This window comes from Schistocerca nitens, chromosome 9, assembly GCF_023898315.1.
Source record: "Schistocerca nitens isolate TAMUIC-IGC-003100 chromosome 9, iqSchNite1.1, whole genome shotgun sequence".
Classification (NCBI taxonomy): Eukaryota; Metazoa; Arthropoda; class Insecta; order Orthoptera; family Acrididae; genus Schistocerca; species Schistocerca nitens.
This window is the reverse complement of record NC_064622.1, coordinates 384,566,533-384,578,751: the sequence shown is the minus strand read 5'-3', so window position 1 is coordinate 384,578,751 and position 12,219 is coordinate 384,566,533. Positions and strand designations below refer to the sequence as shown.

Below are 12,219 nucleotides of genomic sequence, written 5' to 3'. Positions count from 1 at the left end.
TAGGATCACTTAGTCAATAAATTCGCTTTTCTTCACCAAGCAGTTCAAATGGTTCAAATGGCTCTGAGCACTATGGGACTTAACTTCTGAGGTCATCAGTCCCCTAGAACTTAGAACTATTTAAACCTAACTAACCTAAGGACATCACACACATCCATGCCCGAGGCAGGATTCGAACGTGCGACCGGAGCGGTCACGCGGTTCCAGACTGTAGCGCCTAGAACCGCTCGGCCACCCCGGCCGACTCACCATGCAGTCCAGTACAAACGAAAATTACCGACAAAAGCGTAGCAGTATCATTAATTTTTTAATACATAAAACGAAATTAGTAATTTTTTCTTTATCCAGTTTTGATAAAATAAAGCCTGTTCGTTGCTCAAGCTACCTCTGAAAACCCCCATGAAAATTCGTGTAGTAGTTTATACAATAGCTTGTTCAAAGAGGCAAACTGACAGACGCTACAATTTTAGAGAAAAATTTAAATTACGATGTCTTCTATCACCTTCCTCAGATTTGGATGAAATATAGGTTACACGTTGCCACAAGCTATGCTCAAGTTACCTGTGGAAAACACATGTATATTCTTCTAGTAGTTTCGGAGATTAACGTGTTCAAAGAGAGAGGCAGACAGATAGACGCGACAGTTTTACAGTTTTATTATTAGTTTAAAATAGCTACAGACATAGATCAGGGGTGACACAGTCACTATGTGGGTGATAGAGAATCAGTGTTGTGATTCCTGTAAATGCAACAGTCTCCGATCGCAAATTATTCAGTTTCCTGTTTACCGTCATTATAATCTTCAGATTGAAAATGTGCATACGTATGAAAAAAAATTTCGAGACGGTAGGCCTTCAACTATTACGTGCAGTATCGTAATACACATAGTCTAGAAGCTCAGCAAGGATACCTGTTTTCGACAAGTTAACAGAGTACACAAATAAAATATACAGTCATAAACGGCACATCGAGCGAAATCATGATAAAATAGCAAACACTCATATCCTATAATGATGGGTCGTAGCTGGTGTACTGTGCTTACGACTATAGTGTAAACCGCTAAGGGCATGGCCTCCTGATGCCGCAGCCCGAAGATGGTTGCACCATAGTGTAAGCACCGTGCGCCACTGACGACCCAAAATTACAGGTCATGAGTCTTCACCATTCAATCACGATTACACTCAATGTAACGATGCCATTTATAACATTGTATTTCTTTTGTTAAGTTCATGAAGACAGGTACGTTCGCTAACGTTCCCGACTGCATACATTACGATACTACTTGTAATAGTTGATAGCGTACCATTAATTATATTTTTTAATAAATGTGCACATTTTCTCTTTCTAACGTTGCATATTACATATATTACGGAACTACTTCTAATGGTTGGTAGCATACCATTACCTTTTTTTTTATGTGAACGTTTTCTCTCTTTAAAACAAGCATATTATGATAAAAATGGTTGAATCCGTTAATTAAATTAATAAATAGGCCTATTTGCTTTGATAGGCTGTTATGTTATTCAAAAAATTTCGTGTAGATAATACCGTGTATGCAATTCTTCATAAATAATCAGTTCAGAGTTTGGGAAGTATAGTGATGTTCATATCTACGAGACTAGAAGCACAAACAACGTTGTGTCAGTGACTCAAAGAGAAGTTTAATGTGCAGATAACTAAATTTAAAATTTTCCTGATAACATAAAATGTCTTCACAAGCAGCACAGCACATTCCAAATCTAAACAAAAATTATTTCGCCAGAATAGCTCATATTCAATTTAGGATTTCTATTTAAAAACGGGTGGCCTGTAAAAAATAATTAAAAGAAGCAAACTAGTTTTTAAGGGTAAGTGCACGAGTAGAACTAAAAAATAATGCGTTCATTACTGTTAACACAAGTCATGCGGGAACATAGGGTCACAACGATGTATCTACAAAATTGACCATTTTGACATATCTGCTTAGCCGCCGTGTCAACCGTGAGGTATCATAATCATGAGCAATGTGAATTTGGTGCTAGCGGTGATGGTGTTTCTATTGGTGTTTCTATTTTGCAATATTTGTTTTGACTTCATCTCAAAACACGTGCTGTCCGCTGTGGCCGAGTGGTTCTAGGCGCTTCAGTCCGGAACGGCGAGGCAGCTACTGTCGCAGGTTCGAAACCTGCTTTTGACATGGATGTGTGTGATGTCCTTAGGGTAGTTAGATTTAATTCGAAGTCTATGGGACTGATTGATGACCTCAGTTGTAAAGTTCCATAATGCTTAGAGCCATTTGAACCATTTTTTTTTTAAGTTGCATTTTCAACAAACGTCGTTATGACTGTAAGCCCCCATTCTATAAACTGACTTATTCCACAACATTTAGATAAAGGAATCGTTCAAACGATGTATGGAAAATACAACGAACGTCGTTCGTTACCCATGTTATACAGACTCACTCGCTTTCAAGCGGACGAACACTGGTCGAATGCGAACGAAAACCTGGGTGGGCTTTTCCACGCAGCTGATAACTTTGTTGTAGTTACGTCACAACGCGGTTCGAAGCCTACAGCTGATCAGAGAGGATGCACACACTTCGTCTTTGTGAAGTATGTGGATCAGCTTGATTAGTTGATTACGTGACTATGCACAACAGGCATGCGGGTGTGACGTTAGACGAGGCAATGTAGGACATCTTCGACAGTTTTCGCTAAGCTCTCTCTCTCTCTCTCTCTCTCTCTCTCTCTCACACACACACACACACACACACACACACACACACCGCAGCCGCGTGAACACCACACGTCTCTGGCACGCACTTGCAGCGGTCTATAGTAAGCTACAAAGTACACTATTGGCCATTAAAATTGCCACACCAAGAAGAAATGCAGATGATAAAAGGGTATTCATTGGACAAATATATTATACTAGAACTGAGATGTGATTACATTTTCACGCAATTTGGGTGCATAGGTCCTGAGAAATCAGTACACAGAACAACCTTCTCTGGCTGTAATAACGGCATTGAGTCAAGCTGGGGATTGAGTCAAGCAGAGCTCGGATGGAGTATACAGGTACAGCTGCCCATGCAGCTTCAACACAATACCACAGTTCATCAATAATAGTGACTGGCGTATTGTGACGAGCCAGTTGCACGGCCACCATTGACCAGACGTTTTCAATTGGTGAGAGATCTGGAGAATGTGCTGGCCAGGGCAGCAGGCGGACATTTTCTGTATCCAGAAAGGCCCATACAGGACCTGCAACATGCGGTCGTGCATTATCCTGCTGAAATGTATGGTTTCGTAGGGATAAAAAAAAATGGCTCTGAGCACTATGGGACGCAACTGCTGTGGTCATCAGTCCCCTAGAACTTAGAACTATTTAAACCTAACTAACCTAAGGACATCACACACAGCCATGCCCGAGGCAGGATTCGAACCTGCGACCGTAGCAGTCGCACGGTTCCGGACTGCGCGCCTAGAACCGCGAGACCACCGCGGCCGGCCTCGCAGGGATCGAATGAAAGGTAGAGCCACGGGTCGTAACACATCTGAAATGTAACGCCCACTGTTCAAAGTGCCGTCAATGCGAACAAGAGCTGACCGAGACGTGTAACCAATGGGGGCCCATACCATCACGCAGGGTGATAGGCCAGTATGGCGATGAGGAATGAACGCTTCCAATGTAAGTTCACCGCGATGTCTCCAAACACGGATGTGACCATCATGATGCTATAAACAGAACCTGGATTCATCCAAAAAAAAAATGACGTTTTGCCATTCGTGCACCCAAGTTCATCGTTGAGTACACCATCGTAGGTGCTCCTGTCTGTGATGCAGCGTCAAGGGTAACCGCAGCCATGGTCTCCGAGCTGATAGTCCGTGCTGTTGCAAACGTCGTCGAACTGTTCGTGCAGATGGTTGTTGTCTTGCAAACGCCCCATATGTTGACTCAGGGATCGAGACGTGGCTGCACGATCCGTTACAGCCATGCGGATAAATTGCCTGTCATCTCGACTGCTAGTGATACGAGGCCGCTGGGAGCCAGTAGAGCGTTCCGTATTACCCTCCTGAACCCACCGATTCCATATTCTGCTAACAGTCATTGGATCTCGACCAACGCGAGCAGCAATGTCTCGATACGATAAACCGCAGTCGCGATAGGCTACAATCCGACCTTTATCAAAGCCGGAAACTTGATGGTACGCATTTCTCCTCCTTACACGTAACGTGTATCCACAGGACATGTGGCCTGTAATTCAAGAAGTGTCATGATGATCTCTCCATTGGCAAAAGATTCCGGAATAGTCCCCCATTCGGATCTCCGGGAGGGGACTGCCAAGGGGGTGGTTACCATGAGAAAAAGATTGAATAATCAACGAAAGGATAACGTTGTACGAGTCAGGGAGTGGAATGTCAGAAGCTTAAACGTGGTAGGGAAACTACAAAATCTGAAAAGGGAAATGCAAAGGCTCAATCTAGATATAGTAGGGGTCAGTGAAGTGAAGTGGAAGGAAGACAAGGATTTCTGGTCAGATGAGTATCGGGTAACATCAACAGCAGCAGAAAATGGTACAACAGGTGTGGGATTCGTTATGAATAGGAAGGTAGGGCAGAGGGTGTGTTACTGTGAACAGTTCAGTGACAGGGTGTTCTAATCAGAATAGACTGCAGACCAACACCGACAACGATAGTTCAGGTATACATGCCGACGTCGCAAGCTGAAGATGAGCAGATAGAGAAAGTGTATGAGGATATTGAAAGGGTAATGCAGTATGTGAAGGGGGACGAAAATCTAATAGTCATGGGCGACTGTAATGCAGTTGTAGGGGAAGGAGTAGAAGAAAAGGTTACAGGAGAATATGGGCTTGGGACGAGGAATGAAAGAGGAGAAAGACTAATTGAGTTCTGTAACAAGTTTCAGCCAGTAATAGCAAATGCCCTGTTCAAGAATCACAAGAGGAGGAGGTATACTTGGAAAGGGCCGGGAGATACGGGACGATTTCAATTAGATTACATCATGGTCAGACAGAGATTCCGAAATCAGATACTGGATTGTAAGGCGTACCCAGGAGCAGATATAAGATCACAGTATAGTAGTGATGAAGAGTAGGCTCAAGTTCAAGACATTAGTCAGGAAGAATTAATACGCAAAGAAGTTGGATACGGAAGTACTAAGGAAAGACGAGATACGTTTGAAGTTCTCTAACGCTATAGATACAGCAATAAGGAATAGCGCAGTAGGCAGTACAGTTGAAGAGGAATGGACGTCTCTAAACAGGGCCATCACAGAAGTTGGGAAGAAAACATAGGTACAAAGAAGGTAGCTGCGACGAAACCATGGGTAATAGAAGAAATACTTCAGTTTATTGATGAAAGGAGGAAGTACAAACATGTTCCGGGAAAATCAGGAATACAGATATACAAGTCGCTGAGGAATGAAATAAATAGGAAGTGCAGGGAAGCTAAGTCGAAATGGCTGCAGGAAAAATGTGAAGACATCGAAAAAGACATGATTGTCGGAAGGACCGACTCAGCATACAGGAAAGTGAAAACAACCTTGGGTGACAGTAAAAGCAACGGTGGTAACATTAAGAGTGCAACGGGAATTCCACTGTTAAATGCAGAGGAGAGAGCAGATAGGTGGAAAGAATACATTGAAAGCCTCTATGAAGGTGAAGATTTTTCTGATGTGATAGAAGAAGAAACAGGAGTCGATTTAGAAGAGATAGGGGATCCAGTATTAGAATCGGAATTTAAAAGAGCTTTGGAGGACTTACGGTCAAATAAGGCAGAAGGGATAGATAACATTCCATCAGAATTTCTAAAATCATTGGGGAAAGTGGCAACAAAACGACTATTCACGTTGGTGTGTAGAATATATGAGTCTGGCGACATACCATCTGACTTTCGGAAAAGCATCATCCACAGAATTCCGAAGACGGTAAGAGCTGACAAGTGCGAGAATTATCGCACAATCAGCTTAACAGCCCACGCATACAGAAGAATGGAAAAGAAAATTGAGAATGCGTTAGGTGACGATCAGTTTGGCTTTAGGAAAAGTAAAGGGACGAGAGAGGCAATTCTGACGTTACGGCTAATAATGGAAGCAAGGCTAAAGAAAAATCAAGACACTGTCATAGGATTTGTCGACCTGGAAAAAGGCGTTCGACAATATAAAATGGTGCAAGCTGTTCGAGATTCTGAAAAAAGTAACGGTAAGCTATAGGGAGAGACGGGTCATATACAATATGTACAACAACCAAGAGGGAATAATAAGAGTGGACGATCAAGAACAAAGTGCTCGTGTTAAGAAGGGTGTAAGACATGGCTGTAGCCCCTACTCTTGAATCTGTACATCGGGGAAGCAATGATGGAAATAAAAGAAAGGTTCAGGAGTGGAATTAAAATACAAGGTGAAAGGATATCAATGAATTGATTCGCTAATGACATTGCTATCCTGAGTGAAAGTGAAGAAGAATTAAATGATCTGCCGAACGGAATGAACAGTCTAATAAGTACACAGTATGGTTTGAGAGTAAATCGGAGAAAGGCGAAGGTAATGAGAAGTAGTAGAAATGAGAACAGCGAGAAACTTAACATCAGGATTGATGGTCACGAAGTCAATGAAGTTAAGGAATTCTGTTACCTAGGCAGTAAAATAACCAATGACGGACGGAGCAAGGATTACATCAAAAGCAGACTCGCTATGGCAAAAAAGGCATTTCTGGCCAAGAGAAGTCTACTAATATCAAATACCGGCCTTAATTTGAGGAAGAACTTTCTGAGGATGTACGTCTGGAGTACAGCATTGTATGGTAGTGAAACATGGACTGTGGGAAAACCGGAACAGAAGAGAATCGAAGCATTTGAGATGTGGTGCTATAGACGAATGTTGAAAATTAGGTGGACAGATAAGGTAAGGAATGGGAAGATTCTACGCAGAATCGGAGAGGAAAGGAATATGTGGAAAACACTGATAAGGAGAAGGGACAGGATGATAGGACATCTGCTAAGACATGAGGGAATGACTTCCATGGTACTAGAGGGAGCTGTAGAGGGCAAAAGCTGTAGAGGAAGACAGAGATTGGAATACGTCAAGCAAATAATTGAGGACGTAGGTTGCAAGTGCAACTCTGAGATGAAGAGGGTAGCACAGGAAAGTAATTCGTGGCGGGCCGCATCAAACCAGTCAGTAGACTGAAGACCAAAAAAAACACGAAGCATCACAACAACATTTGACCAGGCAACGCCGGCCGAAGTGGCCGTGCGGTTAAAGGCGCTGCAGTCTGGAACCGCAAGACCGCTACGGTCGCAGGTTCGAATCCTGCCTAGGGCATGGATGTTTGTGATGTCCTTAGGTTAGTTAGGTTTAACTAGTTCTAGGTTCTAGGGGACTAATGACCTCAGCAGTTGAGTCCCATAGTGCTCAGAGCCATTTGAACCATTTGACCAGGCAACGCCGGTCAACTGCTGTTTGTGTATGAGAAATCGGTTGGAAACTTTCCTCATGTCAGCACGTTGTAGGTGTCGCCACCGGCGCCCACCTTGTGTGAATGGTCTGAAAAGCTAATCATTTGCATATCACAGCATCCTCTTGCTGTCGGTTAAATTTCGCGTGGTGTAACAATTTTAATGGCCAGTAGTATAGTTGCGCCATCGTTGATATCCTTGGCAGAAGAGGCTCTACCAACTGCGTACGCTTCTTTTGGTGTTGCAGGTAGGCGGGATGGAGGGTGAGGCGGAGGCGACCACGCTGTCGCTGGCGCTGACCAACTGGACGACGGCGGCGGTGACGGCTGCGGCCTCGGCTGCTGACCTCGACGGCAACTGGACGGAGGCTGGGGTGGGCGGCGGGCTGCGGCCGGCGCTCGGCGACGTGGAGGGCAACCCGGGCCTGCTGTACGTGCAGTACAGCCGCAACCGCAACGTGGAGGGAGCCGCCTTCTGCTGGCTCGTCGGCTGCTACTCGCTGCTCATCGTGCTGGGCGCCGCCGGCAACTCGCTCGTCGTCTGCGCCGTGGTGCGCAAGCGCGCCATGCGCACCGCGCGCAACCTCTTCATCGTCAACCTGGCCGTCTCCGACCTGCTGCTCTGCCTCGTCACCATGCCGCTCACGCTCATGGAGATCCTCACCAAGTACTGGCCGCTCGGCCGCGAGCCCGTCGTCTGCAAGATGCTCGGCACCCTGCAGGTCAGCAGCTTTCCTCCTTTCCTTCCCTCCTCCCTTTCTCACAAATCCAATCAGTTCGCAATTCGGTGTCGTCAGGCTCCGTAGCAGATGACGCTGATGCCCACAATTGGGCAAAGCCCGGAAGCAGCCACCAACAAACGTTTATTTGACTGTGGGAGGTCGGGTTATGAAGAGAAATGTAGGCAATGGACGTATTGCTCATGGGCTTGGTGATATTTATTTTATGGGCTTTAGGCCGAGGTCCAAGGTGCCTAAGGTTTCATCTTCCAAAGCTGGAGACATCATCAGAGCGCAGTTACTATTCCACGCAGCTGAGCAAGGCCGGCCGCTGTGGCTGGGCGGTTCTAGGCGCTTCAGTCTGGAATCGCGCTGCTGCTACGGTCGCAGGTTCGAATCCTTCCTCGGGCATGGATGTCTGTGATGTCTTTGGGTTAGTTAGGTTTGAGTAGTTCTAAGCCTAGGGGACTGATGACCACAGTGTTTGGGACCATTTGATTTTATTTTCAGCTCAGCAAGCCGAAATGTTTGTGCTTATCCACACGGCAGTCGCTTCATGACCTCATCAGGTCGCTGCCTAAGATTGATGAGACGCACAGGCCTCTGCCATAGAGCTTTATGCATTACTAAAGCCCAGCCACAGCTTGTCTAATTTCAATCTTTCGTCTTTTCTGGCGTGCAAATCATAAGTCCCTGCAGTCGCACTATTCATCTGTGTCCTCGGTGGCTCATATGGATAGAGCGTCTGCCATGTAAGCAGGAGATCCCGGGTTCGAGTCCCGGTCGGGGCACACATTTTCAGCTGTCCACATCGAGGTATATCAACAACACCTCTCGGCAGCTGAGGTTGTCAGTTAGTCATCATTTATTCCAGGGAAAAGCTGCACGGTCATCAACAGTAACTATTGTTTCGAGAACAAGTTACTGTCTTCGTATATACACTCCTGGAAATGGAAAAAAGAACACATTGCCACCGGTGTGTCAGACCCACCATACTTGCTCCGGACACTGCGAGAGGGCTGTACAAGCAATGATCACACGCACGGCACAGCGGACACACCAGGAACCGCGGTGTTGGCCGTCGAATAGCGCTAGCTGCGCAGCATTTGTGCACCGCCGCCGTCACTGTCAGCCAGTTTGCCGTGGCATACGGAGCTCCATCGCAGTCTTTAACACTGGTAGCATGGCGCGACAGCGTGGACGTGAACCGTATGTGCAGTTGACGGACTTTGAGCGAGGGCGTATAGTGGGCATGCGGGAGGCCGGGTGGACGTACCGCCGAATTGCTCAACACGTGGGGCGTGAGGTCTCCACAGTACATCGATGTTGTCGCCAGTGGTCGGCGGAAGGTGCACGTGCCCGTCGACCTGGGACCGGACCGCAGCGACGCACGGATGCACGCCAAGACCGTAGGATCCTACGCAATGCCGTAGGGGACCGCACCGCCACTTCCCAGCAAGTTAGGGACACTGTTGCTCCTGGGGTATCGGCGAGGACCATTCGCAACCGTCTCCATGAAGCTGGGCTACGGTCCCGCACACCGTTAGGCCGTCTTCCGCTCACGCCCCAACATCGTGCAGCCCGCCTCCAGTGGTGTCGCGACAGGCGTGAATGGAGGGACGAATGGAGACGTGTCGTCTTCAGCGATGAGAGTCGCTTCTGCCTTGGTGCCAATGATGGTCGTATGCGTGTTTGGCGCCGTGCAGGTGAGCGCCACAATCAGGACTGCATACGACCGAGGTACACAGGGCCAACACCCGGCATCATGGTGTGGGGAGCGATCTCCTACACTGGCCGTACACCACTGGTGATCGTCGAGGGGACACTGAATAGTGCACGGTACATCGTCATCGAACCCATCGTTCTACCATTCCTAGACCGGCAAGGGAACTTGCTGTTCCAACAGGACAATGCACGTCCGCATGTATCCCGTGCCACCCAACGTGCTCTAGAAGGTGTAAGTCAACTACCCTGGCCAGCAAGATCTCCGGATCTGTCCCCCATTGAGCATGTTTGGGACTGGATGAAGCGTCGTCTCACGCGGTCTGCACGTCCAGCACGAACGCTGGTCCAACTGAGGCGCCAGGTGGAAATGGCATGGCAAGCCGTTCCACAGGACTACATCCAGCATCTCTACGATCGTCTCCATGGGAGAATAGCAGCCTGCATTGCTGCGAAAGGTGGATATACACTGTACTAGTGCCGACATTGTGCATGCTCTGTTGCCTGTGTCTATGTGCCTGTGGTTCTGTCAGTGTGATCATGTGATGTATCTGACCCCAGGAATGTGTCAATAAAGTTTCCCCTTCCTGGGACAATGAATTCACGGTGTTCTTATTTCAATTTCCAGGAGTGTATTTTCTGTTAAAGTTGTTTTCACGTTTATTGAACTTCTATTGCCGATATGTACATCCAGCATGACAATTATTCGATCCTAATAAAACAATGGTATCAGAGAAACGAATTTAGAAGCTCCCTGGTCCCAGTGCATGTTCTCCTAGTGTGATTTTTTTCAAACTTTCGCCTTTTCTGTTTAAGTTGTTTTCACGTTTCTTGAACTTCTATTGCCGATCTGTACATCCAGCATGACAATTATTCGATCCTAATAAAACAATAGTAAAAAGAGAAACGAATCTGCGGGCTCCCTGTCCAAGTTCATGTTCTGCTAGTGTGATTTATCCGTTTTACCCGACGACAATTAATCTTGTGTTGCTGATTGCGTCGTGTTACTGCTTCTTTTTGTAGTTCCTACCTATACCTGATGCATGTCCAAGGGACTTTATTTACTCTGGCGGTGCCAAGAGGCGAGCGTGGGTCCGCTTGTCCCATCCACATATGGTCCACTGCAGATACGAACTACAAAGAGAATCATTCATTCCCGCCTTCAGGAGCAGCAGAGAAACTTTCTTCCAAGCAGAAGGGAAAAATTTCAGTAGCAGAACATGCACGACGACTAGGGAAAACAACCAAATTCGTTTCTCTAATACCTCCGTTTTATCGACATGGAATCACTACAATATAGGATGTACAAAGAGAAAATTTAAAAAAACACAAAAAAACGTCAACAGAAAAAGATAAAGATTGAAATTAGAGTATTTGAGGGACTTAGTATTACACAAAGCTCCACCGCAGAGGCCAGCGCATCTCCGCGAACTCAGGCAGCGGTCTGATTACGCCACGAGTCGATCGTTTCCTTGAAACGTACAAGAAGTTCGGCCTGCTAAGATTGTTCGAGATTCTGCGTTCTGAGTTTTTATAGCCCCTGATGATGTCTCCAGCATTGGAAGACGAAACGGTCGGCTGAGAAATATGCCTTGCACCACACCTAATGTCCATAAAACAAATAACAGCAACTGCGCAAATACCAGCCAGGAAAGCATGCATTGTGCTGCATACGTGTTTCTGTCGACGTCTGTGTGTTTTCATGGTGGAGGAACAGCAACAGAGATGAATTTCCAAGACTGGCCTAATCGTGGCATTCACGCTCAGCGTGAACTAAAGCTGAAGAGCAGAAACTGATACGTTATATCGAAATTATATGGTATGTTGAAACGTTTCTGAAAACTGCCTCACTAACAGCGTATAATCGAATTTCTATATTGCAGTTTCGTATTCGTATCTACGAGAGAATGTTGAAAAGTAATGGCTCCGAATTTTTTGTGCGGAAACTCTTAAAACCTTTTAAATAAAGCGTATATTACTAACATTCTACGTCGTTATTCGACATGTCTACATAATTATATGGGTTTCTGCCGCTATTGGGTTCCTAATTATAGCGTCTAACATTGCGATGTGTAATGTAACTACGTCGGTGCGTGAGAAACAGCGTGCTGTATTCGTGTTTCAAATTTGAAGAGTTCGTCCGTACGTGGAGCACCTGCTTAAGCACGACAACGCCAGACCACACACCAGCGCTGCGACATTTTCAGCTATTCGCCACGTTGTGTTCACTGTCATCGAGCAATCTCCGTACAGTCCCGACTTGATCCCATCCAATTTTCATCCGTTTCCAAAACATAAAGAACACCTTCGAGGACTTCATAG

The 12,219-nt window shown here is 46.1% G+C and overlaps 1 protein-coding gene and 1 long non-coding RNA gene across 2 annotated transcripts in view; both read left to right on the top strand.

Moving 5' to 3' along the window:
• The window catches only part of LOC126203354 (uncharacterized), a 920,708-nt gene extending 912,893 nt beyond the window's left edge, over positions 1–7,815 (top strand). The window contains exon 4 of the long non-coding RNA XR_007540259.1: positions 7,705–7,815. This is a non-coding gene — a long non-coding RNA (uncharacterized LOC126203354). The remainder of the gene's footprint in view (positions 1–7,704) is intronic.
• A 21-nt stretch (positions 7,816–7,836) lies between these two features.
• Positions 7,837–12,219, top strand: part of LOC126204252 (neuropeptide F receptor-like) — a gene marked incomplete at both ends in the record, with an annotated part of 99,054 nt that continues 94,671 nt past the window's right edge. Inside the window, one exon of the mRNA XM_049938643.1 lies at positions 7,837–8,178. Within this exon, the coding sequence (XP_049794600.1) occupies positions 7,837–8,178 (342 nt within the window). The remainder of the gene's footprint in view (positions 8,179–12,219) is intronic.